Source organism: Dermacentor andersoni, chromosome 2 (genome assembly GCF_023375885.2).
Source record: "Dermacentor andersoni chromosome 2, qqDerAnde1_hic_scaffold, whole genome shotgun sequence".
Lineage (NCBI taxonomy): Eukaryota > Metazoa > Arthropoda > Arachnida > Ixodida > Ixodidae > Dermacentor > Dermacentor andersoni.
The window spans coordinates 21,645,780-21,670,378 of record NC_092815.1 but is presented as its reverse complement, the minus strand read 5'-3'; the positions used below and the strand labels follow the sequence as shown (position 1 = coordinate 21,670,378).

The following is a 24,599-nucleotide window of genomic DNA, read 5'->3' as shown; positions in this document are numbered from 1 at the left end:
CCCATTCCGTACCAATAAAAAGTGGTGAGCATTACTTGGCACTATGAAGGTCATACACCTTGTTTGAACCTGGAGCTTGGCCAGTAGGTACGCCAAAGTGTGCCAAAGTTTCAAGATATAGGCCTCTTAAATACGGCAAACTTGCCTCTGGTTTTTCTTTACATTGCCTACATTGCTTGATGCCTCAAAAAAAATGCGGGAAAGAATGATCTCTGGACTGAAAAGCAGGACTACTGCCAGAGTGTTCTTGCATGTGCACTCCTACAGATCACTTGTGATATCTAGGCAATTTACAATACTCATTATGCACCTAGTTAATTAACCCTATAACGCCTGTTGTCAAGAATTTGCAACATACCGAATAAACACAGCCTTTGCCCTGGGAGTATGTTTTCTTGGTCAACTGCCTGCTGTCACACATTCACAACAATGTTTTTCAGCACTGACATGCGATGCCATTTAGGAGCAATTGCAGGAGGCAGGCAACCACTGTTTGGAGCCTTGATCAATGATGTGCTCACACGTGCAACATCAAATATATTGAACAGGCTTTGTGAACATAAAGAAAGTCAGTTCTTGCGTACAAAATTTTCTTCATACATGTATTGTTTACATCCTAGAGATTCGATGGGTATGTAATGAGCTTGAAAATGCAGTTCATTTATGCATTACCACTTTGCCTAAGGTATGTCACGAATTCACAACATTCAGCATTTGCAGCACTCAATGGCTGTAGCAACATGTTGTCCAAAGACCAAGAAAGTGCCTTGTTTTTCGGCAGGTAATGGACATTAGGCCCTTTTAAAGAAGGAAGGGGTTTCGCTCACGCCTTCTGCCAGAGAGGAGGAGAAGTCGTGCGAAGTCGGTGCCTGCAGCCAGCGGCAAAGCTAGAAATAATTTTTCAGAACATGCACCTGACAAGGGTAGGGGTGCAGGGCAGGCAGGTGGTGACGCATTGTTGCATGTCGTTTTGTGCAAAATATCTCTGGAAAAACAAAATTTTAAGGAGGGGGGATGTTCAGTCCTAACCCCCCCCACCTCCGTCCTTTACCTTTAGCCGGCTTTAGCACTGACAGCATCGGACACAAGTTAGCCATAAACAGCACATGCCAGCCATGCAAGCACCTAGGATGAAAGGGACAGACAGTTTTTGATGTGCACCAAGTGCCATGTACACCTCTGTCTGCACAGAAGTGTCAACTGTTTTCAGTATTTTCAACTGTCATAGGTTACCATCCATCCATAGGTTACCAGAAAATGTTGTATCACTAATTCATCAAATATGTGGTTACGCTTAGTGAAAAATAAAATTTTTTGTGCAATTGAAGCTAAGAACTGCTTCAGACTTTTTTTTTTTCTTACAATAGGGAGTTTTAGAATAGGGGCCCCAATATTTTGGGGCCCCAAAGAGCTTTGCGGGTGTTAGCATTGGGGCACGCAGGAGTGAAGAGTTTTAGAATAGGGCTTTGCGTTTGCAGATAGCGTCTTGCGCTGACAGCGCCACTACGGCGTCTAAAAAAAACGATTAAAAATAATTAAATAAAATATACCATCTTATGATATGAATAGTGATTTTGACTTGCGTGTATTCGCGTTTAATTACAATTTAGAGGTTATTCTTCAAGCAGCAAACAATTAGTTGTGCTTAGTTTGCAGCAACAAAACCACCTTTACGTGCCTTCACCAGCCAAGCTTAGCCGTGTTAGGCCTACGAGCCATAAAATCCACACTCGAATTCGGAATCAGCGGCGTCTAATGAATCAATCTTGATAACACACGCTAGTTGAGAGAAAGCGATAACTGCAGTCACTTCTCCTAGCTTGCGAACTTCACGCATTACCGCGAATCGAACCCAGTTTGGTGCTAGGTTAGAGCCGTCGCTTCGATGGGTGCCGCCATGTTTGTTGACGCAAAGCTTTTGGGAACGCTATTTGAGCTCCCGCTAAATCGGTGAAATAGCGTTCCCAACGCAAAACCCAAACGCAGTTTGCGTCTCGCGCATGCGCAGTGGCTTCGACGCTATTTCTTTGGGGCCCCAAAACGTTTGGGGCCCCTATTCTAAAACTCTCTAATGTGTGCAACATTTCTTGGCCTAAGTACCAGATGTCGTGAAATTGTGACATACCCCAAACTTCACAAAAATTCAGTCCTCACACAAAATATATGTGGCATTCAGTTACGAGGGCTAAATGAAGTTAAAAGCTCCTTCAACAGTGTTTTCTTCCATGCCTATAATACTTCCGGTGTCAAAGGGTTAATTGCAGGCAAGGAGAGTTAAAACCCGAATTGCCTTCTTATGCTTCCCATTTAACTGGACAAAAGCAGGCGAGTTATACTTGTCCATGGCACTCTTGACTGTGAGTAGCAAGATATATCAACATTAAAGTTCACTTTAACACAATTTTTCCACTTCAAAAGTAGTATGGAATAACAGATTATACGTTAATTAAAACAGAAGGGCAGAAAGGCTAGACAAACACATTTCTTGTGAGAGCTGTTTCACAATGTCTCAATTTCTGTGCATTGTGGCCAGACAATGGGCTACATGCCATGTAACATTGATGCATGTGATGCACGTTATTAACACTAATGGGCCACATACATTCACTCCTTTTTCAGGCTACAAATACAAAATTCCACCACCCCACAATTGGTGTCTTGCAGACGTTATCAAAGCATTGAGCTATTTCACGCCACCCTTATAAGGTGACCTGCCAATGACCCACAGTGCAATGGGTCACTACCATATAGAGACAATAACTGATTTTGCAGTAAATACCTCAGATATGATGCATGAAAGTTTCTCTGCTATTCCCACTAAGATTTTCGAACAATAGTCATCACTTAATTCCTTTCACTCACACCTGGGCAGAACTTTCTTTGCTTTAGCCTTACCTCCTTTCAATTTTAGCACCCAGTGTGCGTTGCTCAAATCTTGTATGCAGATTCATATGCTTTTTCCAGCATTTGGACTTGCTTATTGTTATGTGTCTCATTCCCATGTGGAGGGAAACTCAGTAGAGAACTAAAGGGGTAGCACCATCTCGCACTTTTTTTTTTTTAATCATTTGACTCTGGTGTGTCACCTCACACACCACCAGAGCATATGTGGGTGACAAGAGGGCCATAGCATTTCTGGTCAGCTACAGGCTCTTCATGCTTTTTGCAGCTGGACTTGACAATTTTTTACCTGCACTGACTTTTGCACTGACTTTTCCAAAAAGGTACTGCTTTCTCACCACAGGAATGAATTAGATGTTTGCTGCCACAGAGTACAACACACACAAAATATGACCCACCAGTAATATGCAATGCAAAGAGAACATTAAAATTCCCCATTCACTCTAAAACTGTTATAAAATTGATACCTAACTTACAGCAGAGAAATTCCACAACATTCCATAAAGCAACTTCATGACCAAACTTGCTTCTGTGTAACCTTGAGCCTTCTGGCCAGACTGTATTATTAATGTTTGGATGTGAAAGTATGAACAGTATTGTTTAGAAGTAATAAATATAAACATTGCATAGTGGTTTCTGTATTATATGTAAATTGCAGCTGTCCTGTTCACTTGGCTTTCGTGATAATAGAAAGCATTTGCAAAACACTTAAACAATCACCTGCTGAAGCAAATGAAGCACAAGATTAGCTAAAGAACAAAAACAGAAATGCTCTAACACACTAAACAATAATGGTGCTGTCACTGCCTAAGGTTACTATCACAATGCAGTCTGCTTTTAGCTATAATCAATAAATAATATAAAGTTAGGTCTTCTTATAAGTATTCCACTAGAAAGAACAAGCTTTGTTGATTGCAAAACTGTGCTGATTAGGCGAAAAGTAGGCATCAAAATACTACTGTCTTCAGAGCTATGCCTTTCACTTTAACAATCTAGAAAAAGGCAGTGCTTTATTATAACACTAATATCAGTTTTAAAATGTGCATGTTGACTAAGTTGTGACTAGAAATGAAAGAAATGACTTTTGTATGTTTGCGGGCTGCCAGGATAGAATACCAAGCCAGCAGAAAAGAATATGACTAGTTTGTGCTGTCACATAACAGGAACAACTAGATTAGATTTACTTTTGGAGATTTGTGACTTGTAGCCGGAGGTGTGACAGAAAGGATCAACATGTAGGTAACAACAAATAAACAGACAAAAAAGTATGTAAAGATAATTGAGTGTTTCTGTGTGATAAAACCCAAAATTCATTCCAATAATATCAGACTAGATCACTTCTCAAAAAGAGAGAGTGCACACGATGACTTACTCACAAAACTCAGCTATGATGTATATATAAAAAGCCAACCATGATCCATAAAAACACAAGCGCAGTTCACATTTCAACTAAAGCTACCAAGCACAGAACTCTGGTAGTGTAGTGCTGTCAATTTAGTGCATGTTAGTTCAACACTAGATCATTCTTGCTCAAACATAAGGACACACCAAGATTTGAATATGCATTACCAATGTCAGCAAACTAGTATTAAGAAACAGTGACAGACATTCTGAGGCTACCCAACAGTGCTTCACCACAGCAACAGTGCAGCAGTGAGAACTCAAAACATTCAACAGTCACAGAAAATGGTTAAACTCTCAGAATGCTTCAATAAAGCACAGCAATGCTTAAATATATCTTTTAAATAAACAACAAAAAAGTATTCATGCAGTGACGTGGGCTCTCACGGTGATGAAAACATCTCGGGCTCATGAAACTTTCTGATATGGTTGCGACGTGTGGATCGCCAGCGAAATTTTGCTCCACAGTGAGGACAGGATAGTGAATTCTCCATGTGGACACTGAGATGCTGTTTCAGTAAAGGACGTGCCTTGAATACTTTTGAGCAGAAAGAGCAGGAGAAAGAGTCAGCCGAATCGTCACTTGGTGGTGGTGGTGAAAATGATGACCGAGGTGGCCGTGAGGTTAACCTTTGCCTTGATCCGGGTATAATGCTCCATACCGCACGATGATAAGATGGAGACTGTGGCCTTACATCATCTGAAAAGGAAAGAAGGGCAGAGTGAGCAATGTGGTTATGAACTTGGTGTAATTATCATATTTAATTATTAGTTAGCATGGCAAAAAACTTTTTAGTACACAACCAGACAAGGACGGTGAAAGAAGACAGGAGACGCATGAGCGCTAACTTGCAAAATTTTTTTACTGAGACTCACAAAGAGGTGAATAAAGGCTTTTTTGGCCAGACATGATGCAAGCGCATCTAGCAAAACTATCAGTGACGATGCAAGTATTGTAATTCCTTTGAAGATAAAGCAATGGACAGCTTGGACATGCAGTTATCTCCTAATCTATCGATCATCTCTGCCTGGATAATTTCATGCGTCAGTTGGCAGCTGCTTCTTGTGACGAGGGCGCATTAGTGATAGATTGGCACGCAGCTTGATTTTTCACCGGAGACTGTGCTTTGGCCAGAACTGGAAACAGCTCTAAGATTATCACTGTACTCACACCACATCAAGAAACCCTCCGCACTTTCCTCTCACATTCCTATGGTGTTTACGGAGGCAGTCATTTTAACACCGCCCCCTCTGACCTATAAAGTCTTACCACAGGCGATTGGTATACTACATACGATCGATTCCACACATTTCACAAACTTGTCCTTGTGCTTCTTATTGCATCCAAGCCTGTGAGAAGCGCAAGGACTGGTCATTCTGCACATTTTTTAAAACTTGTCAGGAGCAGAAAAAAACAACTTGGACACTTGCGTTTTGCCCAACCTCTTTTAGTCAATGTGACAAGCCGTGAATGTGCAGAATCACCACAAGTTTCTACTTCTCAGTGGAAGCCTGCATGGCATCCGGCAGCTTTGGCTTACATTTTAGGATGCCTTCAGCGACACTGACTAGAACATGAGTAGGGTACTTAGAAGCAGTCAATGGAGGGTTTGTTCATTGATGCTCGCAGCTTCAATGACAAGACTTACGCAATGTATTAGAAAGGCATGATTTTGTGATGCCCCTCTTAACCAGTATTGACTGGGCAGAGTCGTCAGTGTCGCTGAAGCCATTCTAAAATGGAAGTCGTCAAAACTGCCATATGCAATGCGGGCTTCTGCTGGGAAGCAGAAGTTTGCGGTGATTCTGTATGTTCACGGTTTGTCGCATCGACTAAAAAATGTTGGGCAAAAGGTGAATGTTCAAGCTGTTTTTTCTACTCGTGACAAGCTATAAGAAATGTGCAGAATGACCAGCCCCTACGCCTCTCACAAGCTTGGCTGCAATAAGAAGCACAAGGACAAGTTCAAGAACTGTGTAGAATCGATCATATATAGTATACTAATTGCCTTTGGTAAGACTCATATACGAAGGTTGATCCAGAAATACGGTTTCCAAAGAGCTCCAGCCCCATGGGAAGGTGCGAGGTGAAATCCGGCAACACTGCTGCGCATGGCTGTTACACCACTCTCAATTACTCCTGACCCCGCTTCGCTGCACCGCTCATTTTTGGCTCGGCAGCCGTCCGATATGGAGGTTCCCATTGTTGATCTCGCCAAGTGCAAGACTCGTTCTGTAATTCGCTTTTTTGCATGCCAAAGGACTCCACCCGTGGATATTCATCGTCAGTTGACAGAGGTCTATGGCGGCAAGTGTATGTCCGTTCAACACGTCCTAAAGTAATGCAGGGAGTTTAGTGCCAGTCGAAAGGAAGTCCACGATGAAGAATGGAGTGGAAGACTGTCAGTTTCAGAGGCAGTTATCGAGACGGCCCAATGCGAAGTGCTTCAAAACAGGAGGATCACCGTCCGTTCGTGAACTTGTTGCTCAGTTTCCTGGGAGTTCTTACGGTACAGTGGAAAGAGCTTTGACTGAAAAATTGGGGTATCACATGTGTTGTGCTCAATGGGTACCGCGGCTATTGACATCAGACCACAAGGAGAAATGCCTTGACTGTGCTCGCCAGTTTCTTCAAAAGTGTCAAGAAGATAAGGAAGGATTGTTGGACTCCATTGTTATGGGAGACAAAATGTGTTTTCATTTCACTCCCAAAACAAACAAAAATCCAAACAGTGGCATCACCCAGAGTCACCAGTCGCAAAGAAGTTCAAACAAACTCCTGCTGCTGGCAAAGTTATGGCCAGTGTTTTTTGGGATCATAGGGGATACTGCTGATCATTTCATGGAGCTTGGGACAGCAATCAACTCGGACAGTTATTGTGCAACACTAAGAAAACTCAGGCGAGCTATCCAGAACTGCTGGTGAGGATGACTGGCAGCCGGTGTGATGCTGCTTTCACGACAATGCCCGACCTCACGTCTCACATGAAACTTTTGACACACTTTGGGTAGACTGTCATGCCCCATCCACCGTACAGTCCAGACCTCACGCCTAGTGATTATCACTTGTTCCCCAAGTTAAAGGAACATTTGAGTGGCCAATGCTTCCGGAGCGACGATGAAGTCAAAGAAGAGGTGAAACGATTCCTCAATGGGTTGGCGGCATAGTTCTACAACATTGGGATATTAGGATACAGAAATTAGAGCACCATCTACAAAAATGCATAGAAAAAGATGGCGATTATGCAAAAAAATAGAGCAAAGTTTCATCTTTCCAATGATGCAAGTTTCTGTGAGAATAAACAATGTTTTCTACTTCTAAAATTGATGGGAACCTTATTTCTGGATCAACCCTTAGAGGTCAGAGTAGGAGGTGTGAAAATGACTGCCTTCATGAACACTGTACAAATGCGAGAGAAAAGTGCAGAGGGTTTCTTGATGTGCACTGTAGAAAGTGTGAATATAGTGATAATCTTAGTGCTGTTTCCAGTTCCGGCCAAAGCGCAGGCCCCGGTGAAAAATCGAGATGTGTGCCAATCTATCACGATTGCATGCGCCATCATCACAATAAGCAGCTGCCAACTGATGTGTGAAATTATCGAGGCAAAGATGATCAATAGTTTCAGAGAGAACTGTGTGTCTAAGCCGTCCATTGCTTTATCTTCAAAGGAATTACAATACTTGCGTCGTCACTGATAGTTTTGCAAGCTGCGCTTGTGTGACGTTCGGCCAAAAAAGCCTTTATTTACCGCTTCGCGTGTCTCCATAAAAACTGTTTCAAGTTAGCGCTCGTGTGTCTCCTGTTCTTTCACCGTCCTCGTTTCGTTGTGCGCTTAAAAGTTTTTTTTTTCATGTCTCACCAACACGCCCAAAAAGCCACATTATTGACTTGGCAGTACACCAGGTAGTTCATGGCATTTTACCTGACCTCAAAAATGCATTTGTGAAATACAACTGTGAGATCAGCTGCCTGAAGGCTTTATCCCACTATCATATGTGTAACAAGAGGCTGCTACTAAGACAGCATCATCACTTGTCGTTTTAATGATGAAGGAGCTGACACTGATGTAGTGTCTTGTTCAAGAAACAGCAAGAATGCTACTGCACCAAAGCGAAATGAAAGCAGTTGCAACAGTGGTTTTAGCTGTTCACAGATTAGGTCCGATGAGTCATTTTAAGCTGCACTCATCCAAAAGATGCGGCAAACACCTTGGAGAAATGCACTGTAAATGGGCCTGCCGCACCTACATAACCAGCTGGTAGATACAGGGGCAAATATAAATATAAATACGTCAATCATGTCAAAATTGCCAGATAGTACATAAAGTTTTACAAATACAATGTCTTTTGCCTGGAGTGCAAACATAGAATACAGACATCTCACACGCTGCAAGCTTCAGCTCACCAAATGTATTTGTTATTTGTATACAACCATTTGCAACGATACTTAAAGATGAAATAATACATTCCATTCTAATTTTGACTTCATATAAAAAATATGTACAGGAAAACGTTTGTATAAAAACGTAATGGGCACTTTCAACAGGAATATGCAGATGTGGGTACATCATTTAAAGGCCTTATTAAAGAAGTAAGAACTGCTGTCCGGTAGGGAAGATAAGGCTTAAAAAGATTGGCTAAGGTAGTCAAACACAATTTTAGTTTCGTGCGAAGACTCAACTCTGTAATCTTATTTATTTTTAAAAATTAAAGTAAGGTTCAGCATAGACTGGACGGATGAGAATAGTGTTTACATTTCTTGTAAAATGAATAGAGTTTACAAGTGCAATTATTTTTATAGCATACTAATTGAATTAGCTGAACTCAAGATAGACTTGAGTGACGCAGGACAAAGGCAAGCAGAAATTTATTCGGAAGGCCTTCAGCTAACTGGTAGAAAGATTAAAGCACACAAAAAAACTAGGATGAAGAACACACTTAGACAGAACAGATGCCACTTTCCACCCATTCCAGTCCTGTGTTGGCCTTGTTTTCATGCCTTACTCCGTCTACCAGTATGTCTGACCAACTAGCTCAACCAAAACTTCTGGTTTATCTTACAGTAGACTTAAAAAGGCTCTTACCGATAATTATTCCCATCTTGCGCATAGTGTGGACATGTACAAACGTAAGCTACACAATTTGCTGAAGCTATGACAGACGCTATCATTGTAATCAGTATTTCTTTTGTTACATTTTTTCTTCCTTCCAAATGAGGCACAAAAACTACTATATTTCTGACACTGTACCTACGAAAAACTAGGTATGGCAGACAAAATTTTTCAATAATGCAATAATAGCAGAAAATGAACAAGAGCTGTACTTGTTACACCTTCATTGAATTATAGCTGCACAGAACCATGTCTGTCAAAGACTTTTCAAAAGAAACGAAAAAACAAAGTCCATCAGTGTTGTGCGCTACAGTAAAAACTGAAAAAGACAAAGCTTAATTCAGTTCCACAGATACAGTACTTGAAATTAAGAAGGCATGCAGTGGTCTAATAGGCGAATGCGCATACATCCTGAATCACATAAGTACCATGAGCATAACTTTAAGCATGAACAGGAGACAACAGACCAGAATATTTCTTAACATTGTGCAGTTAAAAAACTTTGTGCCAGAGATTGAATTCAGCCGACATCACGAACCCTAGTAAATGTGTAAATGGAGAAATATTCTAGCTCCTTTTAACTTCATGTTACAATGTATGCTGATGGTACAGTGGCTTTATCAAGAACCTCAGTGTTTGTTATAACAGTACTAGCTTCAGCAAAACCTATCAAAATAAGAATTTATGTGAGTCAGTATTGGTGTGTACGCACGTAAGCTTTCTTTCTCTCTTTTTTTTTTTTTCTTTCTTGTGTAATGTTGATGAAGACCTGGCTTCAAAAGCTGTTATGCTGGGCAGGTCATAGTGGCCACAAGCAGAAAGACATTACAGAAGGTGTGCAAATTAAGTGAAAAAAAAAAGGAGGAAAAAGAAAAATAATAACATTAAGAGTATGTAAACAGGCGTTCACAGCCGCAATTGAGAGAAATAACAAATAATGTATTGCACATAGGATGTACTATGTGAAAGCTTGCCACATAGGAACACACACACGCATACACACACACAAAAAAAAAAATAACGGCTGCATAACGGCTGCATTCAGAAGAACACAATAACTCCACATAATTAGGAGTGGGCAAAACAATATATTCCACATGCAATAATTCAATGAAAGAAGTGTCACAATAACAAGTAGAGTGGTCTTAAAGGTACAGACAACTTATACATGCTTTAAGCTATATTAGAGTAAGCAAACATTGGTGACAATCGACTAAGAATCTTGCCAAATTATACAGAAAAACAAGACTTAATACAGTTGAAATAAATTTTTACTCGGCACAACCTCTTGTTTTTCATCGATTTCAATAGCTGTTGTCACCATTTTTAAAACCCCATTCTGTTAAGAGGTTAATATAGCTGTTTAGCATCTCTATGGGTAATACATGCAGTATCTCTTAATTATGAACAGTGCAAACTGCTGCACCAACAATTACTATTTTCGCCAGTCCCACTTTACTTGCCTTACGATGATTGAAACAAAGGCAAAGTAAGGTCACTATAGGCAGGCTCTAACAAGGCCGGCACCCCAGATGTACACCTTGCAAATTAAAAAAAAAGGGTGGGGGGGGGGGGTACATAGGCCATAAATCATCCACTCCTCTGTGATGGCCTTATGGCTAGGCTTGCAAGCTTTTCTAAGCTCCATTTTCATGTAAGTTAGAGCAAGAAACCAATGCACTTGGAATAATTCAGACTGAAGCATACCTGCTGTGGTGATAAGTGTACTAACCTAACAATTAAGCACCAATTCTCATTACATAAATTTTCTCTAAAATGGACTAGTATGCAGCTATATTCTTTGGGCATGTTAAAGCTTTTCCATCATGCACACAAAGAAATTACCATAACCACCAAGGGACAGTAGTTTGCTGCATTATTCCAATTTCAAATTAAGTGAAATATTAGCAAAAAAGGAAAAAGTAGATTGTAACTTCTTAAAGGGACACTAAAGAGAAAAATTATCTCAGCTTAGTAAATTATCCTGCTACAATATTGAAAAAAAAAAGATAGAAAACACTCTTGCCGCAAAAAGATGCTTGGTAAGCCAGAAAAGACAAAAATGAAAGACAGGTGGTGGTGCCGCATTGAAGTTCTTGCACAAGGTCACCATGATGTCATGGATTTGACTGCACCTGCCATAGAGCAAGTAGACAGGAGCGCCAACTCTATCTTCCACTGCATTTGCCATGGTCAAATAATGTGTCAGCAAAAAAAGGCACCCAGCATTCCCACTGTGCTTCTCTGCCTCAGCTCGCCTACTCTCTTCTTTATTGCTTTCAAAGCCACTCTCCTCCCTTTCTTCCTTCGCCAGCTGCTGGCACCAAATGTGCGCACCGCACGACAATCAAGTTCAGAAATGAACGTGTCATGAACCCTTAAGCTACTATATAGAATCATGTAAGGATTATGCCCGTGTAATGGCCACACCCATGAAAGGGCCCCACCTCCAACTAACTTGGTAGCCCAACATTTGGGGGGGGAAGGGGGGAATTCCCAGCAGAGAAGCAATCACCTTCAGTGCCCAGATGCCACACGTTCTGCGCACTTCCATGTCCCACTACTAGATGGCAAGGGGCATCTAGTAGCAGCCCTTAAATGGAACCAAATGGTTCGGTCCCATGTAAGGGTCGCACCTTGTCAAAATTGTGAGAAAAAAAAAGTGCGGCCCTTAGACGAGTCTATATAGTATCAAAATATTAAATCACTGTAGGCCTTGCTTTTGCTGTTGTTTCCGCTTGAAATGGAATATTGTTGCGATATGTTATTCGAATGTGACTGCAACTGGTAAATATGCGGTTAGCCCATTCTAAGAGTTTTGTGTCACCAAAGTTGGCCATCACAGTTCTACTAGTAGAGATAAAGGCAATAACAGCATGTTGTCTAAGCGCGAAGCTTTAGAGATATATTGACTTGTGGTATTACTAATGGGAAGTAAGGTGGTCTAGCAGGAAACAAAATGAAATGCTTTGTGCGTGGGTGCCAGCCTGGGCACTACATTTATGACTATCACTTGAGGGAAACATCAGCTGCCTTAGGGAGAGTTCCAGCATAAAACAAATGTGCTGATGTTCCTGAGGGCCTGCGCTGGGCCCTTATTGATTTTAGGGTTCTGATGTTAGCAGTTGCCGAATACAGCACTGTAGTGCATGGTAAACACGCCTAAAAAGTTTCAATTGTAGCTGGAGATGTTAGCCTGGTCGCAGATATGACATGATGCAGCATGCTGGCTGAAGAGCATGCTGCAACACAGGTTGAAGTACACCATAACTCTCAGTTCATGAACACAGACATGAAAACATGCACCGATAAAAAAGCTTTGCATAAGATTTTCTCTGCCACATGCAGAATGCCCACCAATGTAAGGCGAATGTCTTCAGCTTTTCATTTCAGTTTATTATTAAAGATGTACCTTGAGTAAAAAACATGCCTACATACAAAATCAGCTTGTTTAACAGCCACTCTACACCCTTGGTACTGGAACTTATTGTAGTAAACTTTCATGCATTTAAAAGCAACGAAATATCCCATGAACTTCAGCAGGTGACAAGTGGAACTTGGTGGCACTTGCTGGTGTCCCTGCCATAAACAGGGATACTAGTGTACACACGGCTTGAGCACTATGAGGTCAACAGCAGAAACAGATGTACAGTTTCACAATGAGCGAACTGGTCAATGAAGGAAGAGCCCACTTTGCCCTGCTGCATGCCTCGCCGTGCATAGGCTACTGCTGGCAAAACCACCCTGGGTGCTAGTAGCAAGTTTAAATGCCATCTTTGTTTTACCCCACCAAGCATCTGGCCCACCAAGACATAAGTTGATATGCCTTAACATGTGCCAGCGCTCATGTCTATCTTACTTCCGAGCACATGGTCGAGCCTAGTTAAGGTTTTATCAGTAAAAATGGACTACATTATATTTAAAAGAGCCAATCACAGATGCTAGAAAGTTTTAAGAACTTTTACCGAACCACAATAGCCAAAATGCGGGAAAAAAAAGACTTAAATTTGTGACATCACACTGATGGACTTTCGATGTGAAATTTCAGAAATGTAACTTTGGCTTTCAATCTCTCTTCTAATAATCAACCTATTACCACGAGATCAATGAAAATATAGTTTTTTAAGAATACCTTATTAATTTAAATTGATTTAGTGTTTCTCTTTAGTGCCCCTTTAAGTGACACCCAAACGGTTTGCATAGTCTGAAGCAGCCAAATAATCATACAAATATGATGAGTGTACAATCAAGTAAATTGCTTCACACATAAAAATGGCGCAATATTTAGCCCTGCATGCTTCGCTACTGGAGTAAGCATTACAGTGTTTGTATTTTCTTCAGAGGAGCATCGGAAATAAATACATAGGAATGTTCCTAAAAGCCTGATGGAGAACAAGAAATCTAGAAATTTTGAGAATTAAATCTTGTGTCCAGCATATTGTACCATTACTTTGCTAGTGTGTGACTGCCTCCATGCTATTCATAGCAGTATAAAGAATTACATCAAAGCACATAACCATATGTGAACATTTCTTACACACATTCAGAAAACAGACCATGTGCTAAAATTGTAAAAACTCGTGTCACACATATGATAATGCCTTTCATAAAAGCTCAGGCCAGCTAAAAAAAATAAAACTAGCATCCACCAGCCACTATGACCAAAAATTCCAAAGTTTGTCATGCATAAAAACATGCACTAGATTATAAAAAAAAATTGACTACAAAGTGCAGATTTGCACAATCAATAAAATGAGAAAGGTAAGTGAACACATTAGCATTGGTAGAGGTAATAGGTGTGTCTGTCAGTAGTGAAAACAATAGAGCCTTCTGTCATTTCAAATGTCATCAATTCTGGTCGTTTGGTAATTTACAAGGATAAACAATCTAAAACATAGGCAACTCCAACTGAGCAGAAAGCTTCTAGTCATTACTAACACCAAGACGATGTTTGAGAACTGGGTCCTTGTTACATTACGAGTTATACAACAACCACTTCAACTTTCACTGCCATGTATTATACTAAAGACATAAACAAAGAAAACTTGACAACAGCATACAAAACACTGTCAAGACATAAACAAAATATATACCTTTTGACAGTCCTAAAACAGTAGTACTGTTCATAGCATAAGCTGGAAGCACACATTTGGTATAAAGAATAATTGTAATTTCAATTAGACAAATTATGTTGGTTTGTGCACAACCAGAAACAATTTTTTTGCATCCTATTTTCTTTTGTAACTTACAACAATATAAAGAAATGCCCCTTAGGATACTATATTCAGTACCCATGTTGTGCTGTACGAGTGATGTACCAGTAGAATAAAAACCTCCAAGAAAACAGCGATCGCTAAAAAGTGAAAAAAAAAAATACATTTGGGCTGGATTGCATCCAACGTATGTTCATCTCCTCAATTTCATTGCAAAAAAGGGACCCTCAGTAAATGTCAGTGTTTTTCAAGATACAACACTTGATTTTGCTACATAATTTTTTTTTTAAAGGGGACCTGAACCACCTTTGAGCCCGATTAGTAAACAGTCTTTAGAGCACAAAGCTGTGAATATCTTGCCCAAATTTTCTAGTTGAAGACAGTGCATGTAGCTAATGAGCAGCACGTAAAGACCCCTCTTTTCAAAAAGAACACAGCTACTCAGCATTTTCGAAATGCTAGCTAGCCACCAGCTGACATCTGGATGGATGGATGGCACCCTACAGGTGCCATCCATTAAGTGATCTTTGACTGTGAGCTAATCGCAGCAAACGCTCGCACACACATGCACATTGAGTAATGCAAATGCCGGAAAAAAAAAAAATACGGATAGGCAGTTGTCAACACATCCCATCCACCCTGTCAACACTACCTTGACTCCCCATGAAAATAATAAGGGGGAGTGATAGAAAAATCATTTGCTACAGGCACCCTGCTAGCTGAAGGGAACCAATGTGTTGCTATAGAAAGTTAAAAAAAGAAACAGCTTTCTTTCTTTCTCTATTCATATTCTGTACTTTTCAAAAATACCTCTCAAAGCATATTACTTGAAAGGCCCTGCACTAATTCTACAGTGTTCCTCAGATCTGAAGAAAAGGAGTTTCAGGGCCCCTTTAAATGTGCAACGCATTAAATTACATAATGAGGAACTACAAATAAAGAAAGCAGAACATACAATACACTACACATCCAACCACCGACACATGCAAGGTAACAAACATGTCTATGCCTTAAAGGAGTCCTGCAACACCTTTTGAATGTGATAGATAAACTGGCCCGATAATTAGATCATACTGTCGTAACATCAGAGCAAATATAATTACACCTTCCCACAACATTTCATCTTTCCTTTCCTGTAGCCATTCCAAATACCTGCCATCCTTAATGTGTTGACAGATGGTAAGGTTCAACATGCTATAGCCACACCTTAGCTAAGAGAAATACGACAGTTTACAAGTTAATCTTGACCACTTGAACCTTTTTAGCATGCAGTAAGTATTGCTCCACAAGTACTTTTGTCATCCACTTCCAATAAAGTGGGGCTGCGGCAGCCATGAACAAGCCCACAATATTGTGCTCAGTAGCAGACCACCATGGCTGCAAGTGCATTGTTCACACCCTCTACTAATAAAAATTCCATACAAACAGCCCTGGCCAATTTCTTCAAACATCATGAACAAGCAACGCCATAAGAAAAGTGAATGACCACATAAAAGTTGGACATAGCAAGCAGGAAAAATTATCTGGTTCTAACTGTTTCAGGCATAGGACATGTAAAGGAAGCAACAGTTCAGTGATTGGGCAGAGCATTACTCTTACTGGCAGAGAACTGCAGCTGCCAGTTTGGTAGGAATGACTGAACATGAGAAAAAGCCTCAAATGTGTCAAAGCCCATAACTTTGACTCCGCATATCTACCCTAATAAAATCGCCTCATAAAAACATTTTACGGTAACAGATTTGTGATCAAGTTGACCAGCTCTTAACATGTTGTCCTTCTTGTCCTGTTATTTACGCTGCACTATATGTCAAGCATAAACCTGTGCGTTAAATTTAGACACTCATGCAAGCTACATATGAGGCACTGCTTTCTTGTACCAAAGAAGTTCTGAACATTTACTTTGAAGTCTTGCAGGGTCCATTTAAAGCAACATTATTGAGAAGCAATAAATGTGGTACATTGATGTAAGAAGCCTTCCAGACAGCACAACATAGTGGTGCTGAGAAGAATTACACATTAGTTACAGCCATTTAATGAAGCAATAAAACAAAAATAAGAACCATGGAACTTGCTGCCAATTCAGCTGCACATACTAAGCAGTCATTGTGGTACTCTCAAAGTACAGTTTTATTATCAGAAATAAGCCCATAAATATGCCCAGCTGCAACATCTGTAGGCCAGTAAACTAACAGTAAAATAAAAAGCGTGACTGTTGCACCCAAAAAGGAATGCAAATTCACGGTGTCCCGGTCAGCTACTCTATATAAATAAACTAATACAGTAGAGCTCAGCAGTCAACAGTCACAAGCCATTAGTGCTCCACAAGCATGATGCAAACAGGGTTTAGCAACTGTACAGCAGATGTCATGACCACAAAGAAAAAGGTGTGTGCTGTTCAAAGCTGCACTTGTAATCACTAAGAAGAGTTTCCAGTTACAATTCAAGACAAAGCATGAAACAATCCACATGCATCCATCCCACAAAAGTACAATCACAGAAGGCTAAATTTAATATTCTAGAAGAGATTAGACGCACTGGAGAGCATAAAATTCAAGCTGCAGCTCCACAGAGCTCTAAAGATACACCAAGGTAAGTAAAATTTTCTCTGCTCACCACTTCATTTGCACAGTATTACAGCAAGTTTCAAAGAAGTGCTGCTCTTTAAGTACAGAGCAATATGTGAGCTAGTTCTAGATCTATTAAATTGGCAGTGTTGGTAAACATTCAATGTACAGACTTTGCTTGCAAGACTAACAAAGCTGCTAACAAGACTAACAAGACTAACAAAGCAACAGTACACTGCGCCCAAATGCCAGGGAATTAATTGTGCATAGTAATCAGTTTTGTGTGCATGTGGGTTTCAATCCACAGAGCTCCAAGATGCACCCCGGTAAGATGTTCCGTTTAGAACTTCATTTGCACTATATTAGTGCAAGCTTCAAAAAGGTGCTGCCCTCTAAATACACAGAAAAATGTGTGCTAACTCTAAATAATGATGTAAGAGTTTCAGCCACTATATTAAATTGGCAGTGTCGTAAGCATTCTATGTAAAGACTTTGCTTGCAAGCCAAACAAATCTGTAGCAACAGTACACTGCTCTCAAATGCTGAGGCATTACTCAATTGTGCATAGCAATCAGTTTTGTGTGTATGTGGGCTTCACACAGAAAGAATGTGCCATGTATAGTAAAAGTTCCTAAACCAATGCTCTTGTGGCGAGAGCAGGTAGATCTGTAACCATTAAAGATAGATGCTCCACATGTGGATACTTCCAGATAGCTAGAGTTCTCCATATTTGCAGCAAGCTTGCTCCAGCAAACACAGCAATGCAGAACTGCCATATATCCACTCTAGGCACGAGTGAATTTGCCTGGGAAGCCTTGAAGCAGATGGTATATACCATAACATGCATAAAAGCCTAACAAAAATAAATAGACAGAACTGTGGGTCTAGTACAAAATCCAGAACACTTTATATTAAAAGTGTGCAAACACGATTTTCAAATTTAATCTGAACACAATCTAGCCTGATAATGCTATTTAACTACTAAATACCAAATTTTTGAGTTATGAAAAATTCAGACATCCAAATAGTTAAACCTGCAAGTACTACCTCCCAAACGTCCACGTCTGGCCATGTCATAAACCTTGGAAATTGCGGCACTACAGCAAAGTTTGCATTAATCATGCCAAAATTATCACTTTTCTGCTCATCATGAAAATTCATGGAGTGCATTGCACAATTGGCACCACTGCTGCGAACAGCACACAGAATCACAAGTGAAAAAAGTGTTTTGAAGAAAATAAGGCCCCATGGGCAAGGCAGTGACATGATTAAACCAACCAGTTGTGATTTGGGACTTGAAACAAAAATCGAGTTCACCAACTGGCAGAACTGCTTCCCCTAAAATGCACATAGGTGGCTTTATCACCGATTATGTTTGTGTGATCAAAAAGTACTGAATGAGTATGCAGCACAGCAGACTTGTTGGCCTCTCAATCTTGACTAAGGCTTGTGTTGGGGCTAGTTGGAATAGCATTATTGGGATACAGTGCTGCAGAGGTATACTGGATGCACCACTAGATCCACTTCCTCATTCATGTTCATGTTCCAGTTGTGTCTAGTATACCTTGACAGTGCTGTATCCCAGTAAAGCTCTCAATCTTGATGGTGTAGACACACCCTTTCAACACTGTGTTCCCATGCAGATATCAGTTGTGATATCAAGATGTGTCTGCTTGGGTGAAGTAAAAATGAGTAAAAGATTGCCGCAGAAAGCAATATTTTGTATTTTGTTTCAGTATTTTCATTTCTGCATGTTTTACTTTCCATTTGCTATGTATGCGGCTTCATGGGAATAACATCATAGAGAAACATCCATTTTCATGTGACCATTTGCAGCTTTCAATACTGTAGCTTTAAAGTTGCTAGTTTACGAAAATTGCTGCTTTTCTAAAATGATACGTAATTGCGTATTATTTAGTCCTGTATGGTTCTCTTCTTTTTGTGCACTGTCATTTTCATGCTACCAGTACGACAATAAGCACCGTCCATTCTTGAACTTAGTGTTCTCTAAGCAATACCTTACTGCACCTTTTTCCTTTTATTTTTTTTAATCAATATTATTTTTATTCATTCCTGCGAATGAATACTAGCTCTGCAAGACGCAGTTCAAGGTTTCTTGTCCTCTTCTTATGCACACGTTTCAACTATCCTAGCTTTAAATGTACAATAAATGAATATATACGACCTTTATGCTTATACCTCTCTCTTCTTTTTTTTTTACATTGTTCACAACACTATTAAATTTGACAAATCAGTTCTGGAGAAATCTGCAAGGTGAAGGAAAGTTCATGAAAAAGAAAACTGTCATCCGCCCAACTGTAGCATAAAGCTACAAACAAAACCCATATGAGAGTCTCAAAAAGCGTTGCGGTCGAAGAAAAAATTTGCCCAGCTCAGGGATTTGAACCCAGAACTAACGCCTGTTTGAAGCAGTTGCTCTACCATTCAAACTAAGCAAAAGGCTAGCAGATTGCAGGGCAGGGCTGAATTAATTGACAACTCTAAGCACGGAGACACTGAATCTTAGAAAGGTAGGAGGCAGTCCACAACACAAAGAAGAAAGTGAATGACACTAATGCTTTCTTTTCTGTGTTGTGCTTTTGTGTGCTGCCCCCATACTTTTCAAGACGATGGGATACCAACTAGCCCAATTATTGGCATTAAGTAACAAATCAGTTGTGCAAAAATAAGCGAAGTGGTGAAAGTACAGTGCATGATAAAGCAGCATAAGGCTCCTTTGTAGCTTCGTGCCATTCTTGAATAGATGACAATTTTTCCCTTTCACTACTAAATTCAATTCTTAGCTGAGCCAAGATTTCACTATTTGCACGACCAAACCTTACACTCGTTCCTTATTGCAAAGAAATGTGATAATTTTCAGTGCTTCTAAATTTTGTTTTTCAAGGAATGTTAGCCACAGCATATACACTACGGTAAGCTGCAGCTGAGCCGTTGCTTATAAAATGTAGATGACACAAAAGTAAATGGTAAAGAGTTTTCCAATGTTTACCTTAAACATTTTGAAAGATTGAATAAGCACAAACTGAAGCAACCACCTTTGATTTTACTGAAGTGTAATGTGAATAAAGAACATCCAAAAATATCCAATGTGCTCATGGTTTCAATATCTACAGGGCAGCCACCAATAGAACTGTGCTATGTGGTGGAAATGTTGCCCTATAGAAATAAAACGGATGCTTGATGATACAGTAGAATCTCGTTAATTTCAACTCCAAGGGGACCAGAAATTTATTAAACTAAAACAAACTTAGAATTAAAGACCCCTTTAAATATAGCACCCAATCAATTTTGCGATACAGCATGAAAAACCAAAACCGTCACTGGGCCTGCATTGAAAGAGTTTGATCTTTCCTCCATCAGCATGTGACATCTACCGGAAGAAGCCTAGATTTTTGTATAAAGTCCAAGCACCATAAGATTGTGCCTCGCGCTGTTTGCTGTGGGTGCTAACAAAAACTTGCAAAGGTAAGCCCAGAATGATGGCAGCTTGACACACGACTGTGGCGTTCTCAATGTTGGAGATGATGTGATCGAGGGCATGCTAGGAGGGGTGCCTAGGTGAGCATGCGGTAATGTGACCAAGCAAACCTTAGGAGGGAGGAGGAGAGGGGCAGTTGAGCGCATGATCAGGCGTGCTGGGGGCTCATTCCTGTTACTTTAAGCCAGATACGAAAGGAGGGTGCATGCGACCGGTTTAGTCTCAGCTTTCCATAAGACTTTTCTCGTCATTTTTACATCCCACGACATTTGAGTTCTAGGGACGCATCGAGCCTTCACCTTTGGCTCAGGTTTGTTCAAAAAGCTGTGCATGCGAGTGAGAGATACTGTTCGAAATAATCACTGCACAGTTGTTGGAGCTAAAATTTGTGGGAGTTTTTCTCTATTGAAATATGTCAGCAAAGCAGTTTGAATTATTCGTCAATTCGAATTAAGAGATTTCAAATAATTGGGAATTCACTGAACCACAGCTCTGTCAAGGAACACGTATCATATAATTCATAAAATTATCTAGGCTATTCACACTAAAGAAATAGAGGATGCACACATTAACCAGGCATGCATTGCACAGTTGGATAAGGATTCCATAATTTTCTTAGCACATGCACTCCATCTACACAAAATATTTTTCTTTCCACTTTCTGCATTAATCTTTAGCATAAGCATCTTAGACAACATTTTCTTTTGAGTCTTGCACTGTTATTCGTTGCTGCTGCTTTAAATTTCTTCAGTTGAAAGCCAGTGCTCGTGTTGTAAAAAGAGAGAAAATCAGGCAAGCTGGTACTGCTTCATGATTAAAATTAACAGCATGATGGCAAAGGCGAACTTTAATCATGAACTCATGCCATATAATTGCCTTTCTCTTCAGTTCACTTTTTCACAATGCAATAACTGAACCCCTTCACCTCCACCCGTGCAGCGCTCCCCCGCCCCTGGTGTTCAAAGTGCATTATTTTCCTGCTCCGTTCAGCATGTGCCACACTGCAAGAAAATCCTCTATATTCTACTACAAACACCGCTTTTACAAAAGGTCTGGTTTATATTGCTTACAAGAGACTTCCACATCAGATGCAGTAAAAACAAATATAAAGCCAGTAGAAAAAGTTTAAAACATGCAGGAATGGTGGAGTAAAGGTTTGTGTTTTTCACGCTAAGAAAGTCTCTTGGACTTTTTGACCTGGCAATTGAAAACTAAGCACAGCCTTAAAGATTCTGCTACAAAGCGTTTGATAGTATGTGCTATAAAACATGAGCCCACACTCGGAAGCCTGTATACTTTTTTTGAGCCTGTTTCTCTGGTTGCAATGGCTACAGAAACAAAGAGAAGTATGGCGAGTGGGAAGCTTTGTTGTTTTACTGTCAACTTCTGCTTAAAGTGAGGACAAGTGTGCCCGTCTAGCGCACGAAAGCCAAGAAATCTAGAAAATAGGCTGCAGTTTGCTGCTATCTATGAAAAACTGCCTGCCTGCATGCCTGCCTTAAAGGCGGCCAGTGCAGCGCTGGACAGCTGCACTTTGGCCTCTTCTGGCCTGGCCAGCCGCAGAAGCAAATGGGTTAACAGATAATTATTACTAGCCTTGTGGAAAACATTTATTAACAACTTTACTGTCGTCTTGCACAACTGCAGCCTCAATGTCTCCTTGTTCCACATTTATCTCAGCTTTTGAAGAAGCGACTGTCGAGGTGGTAAATGCCCAAACAGTTCTTGTGACAAGGTCAACTGGATCAGCTTCTATCTTAAAGCAAGCCGTTCAATTGCAAACTTTGATCTAACTAAAGGGCTACCAAATTATGTGTTTGGCTGGCCTAGTAAAGAATAAGACTGTTCACAGCCTACGTTAGTGCATTCGAAGATTAAACTAATGAGCAAGTCACAGTAAAGGGTCAAGAGTGAAAAGTTTGCCAGACTATCGGAATTATAACTTGTGCACATGTTTAGGATCCTAACAAACAAAAGCAAACCAAAGAACACAAAAGATGTGCACACTCGACACCAAAGAAACAAAGTTCAAACAATGCTTAGCCTTGAGCACATTATAGAGCCCAAGGTGGCCTGTGCTAGAATAAACTTAATCGTATTGGTGTTCTAAAGAACCAAAAATGTGTGCTTATTCATATTTTTTGTGCCACTTTCAAATAGCAACCATCATTGAAAGGGTTGTCGTTGTCTTTACGGACATGCCACTATACTATCAAGCAGAGTTAATAAGAAGCTTATGGAAATTGACAGAACATGCTTTTAGAGACAAAACCAGGCTTAATACAAGGCAAGATTGCTTAATAAAGGCACCAATGAACAATAATTTGTACACTAGGCCCCCCTTTGTTCATGTGGTTCAAGCCTGCCATAAGTGATAAACATATCTCCTGATCTTCTAACACAGACTTGCAAGCTACAGTGCCTCAAACAAACTACATGCGAATGGAAGGCCGCCTGCTGGAGCTGTGAAGAAGCATTAAAAAGAGTGAAGACGAAAAAGCAATAATAGTGTAACTGAATCAAGCCAGCAGGTGACGTATTCTGCGACAATCACTTTCGGCGTTACTATCACTTTCGCGTGACATAGTGCTCCACCAGCCAATCGGCTCATCTGGTTCTGCTCAACCAGCCAATCAGCACGCACCTGATGACCAAGGCGATAGTATCACCAAAAGTGATCGTCACGGCATACGTTCACAAGCATGACTGTGAGCTTTGTTCTTGCGAACACGAACACTGGCATATATTTCACAAATTGCAAAGCTACTGCTCAGGAAGTGCAGCATTTAAACGTGCCAACACATCTGGTGTCTGTCAGTAAGCATACACTAAAAATTAAATTGGGTAGCGGAAACTGCATTCATTTTTCCAGCAAAGAGAAAAACTATTTGTTTCTATATTGTGTAACATGTAGTGGACTTTCCAGAGTGAAACTTGGTGAGAAATGCAGCTGTAAAAGCATAACTTTTATTAGTCCACAATTGCACATCTTAGGCCCTCTTTAGACAATGTGACAAATGGGACAGCCATAATTTAAATTTAAAAAGGCCATTATGCTAAGCTAGTATACTTTCTTGCAACTTGCAAGAGGCATGAATCCTCTAAATATTATTTTATGTGAATCATTATTGTCATGGAGGCCTATGTTATCAATGCAACACAAATCCTTCAATTCTGCAATGGTTAAAGAGCTGATTGTATTTCCATCTAAAGGAGACATTTATGAAACTGCAAGGAAAACCACAGAAGGTTCTGTACCAGGGCTTGCAACAAAAGGAGACAGCAGTCTTTTCTTGCACAGTGATGTTATCATGAATAGCAACCCCATGCTACTGGTATAAGTCTACAATGGCTGTATGATTGCTAAAGAAGCACGCACCTGTGTACAACTTGCAGTTCCTATAAGGTTGCTAAATCACAGCTGCAAGCAGGTTCCAGTCCAGCAGCAATGAGAAGTTGAAAAATATTTACTGAGTGGCTGCACTGGACACAGTTGCATGCAACTGACTGACATGCTTATACAGGGAACGGCTGTACATAAAGTGCTCGCCACAAAAGTTGCACTTGAAGCGTGCAATGGAGCCATGCGTCTTGCGGTGGTGGTACAGTCCCGTCACAAAGGCATATGTCTTATGGCATACTTCGCACTCATAAGACTGGCGTACCGGTCGATGCCTGTCCATGTGACGCTCCAGAGTCTGTTTGTTGAAGAAACTGCGACCACAGATGTCACATGTCGGCCTGGCTTCGACTGTGCCTGCAGCAGGAGCAGCAGCATCTTGCTCCATGGATGTGGCCAGTAGTTCAAGGCCGGTGTGACCTGAAAGTTGATATGCCATATTATGTATCCCCTGTGCCAATGTGCCGCCAGAGATGGAAGCAAGCTACGCAGTCTGTGTGGCTCAATTTG

The 24,599-nt window shown here is 40.5% G+C and overlaps 1 protein-coding gene across 13 annotated transcripts in view; it reads right to left on the bottom strand.

Annotated features, from left to right (window-relative positions):
* LOC126542781 (uncharacterized) overlaps positions 1-24,599 on the bottom strand; it is a 230,391-nt gene that overhangs the window by 163,039 nt on the left and 42,753 nt on the right. For 2 of the 13 annotated variants that reach the window (XM_055077430.2, XM_055077439.2), the window contains one exon: positions 21,729-24,509. The exons of 6 other annotated variants lie outside the window; for them this stretch is intronic. In XM_055077430.2, the coding sequence (XP_054933405.1) occupies positions 24,157-24,509 (353 nt within the window). In that variant the 3' untranslated portion in view covers positions 21,729-24,156. Of the gene's footprint in view, positions 1-4,978; positions 5,003-21,728; positions 24,510-24,599 lie in introns of those variants that run through there. 5 more of the 13 variants (XM_055077428.2, XM_055077433.2, XM_055077435.2 and 2 more) reach the window with 4 other exon arrangements.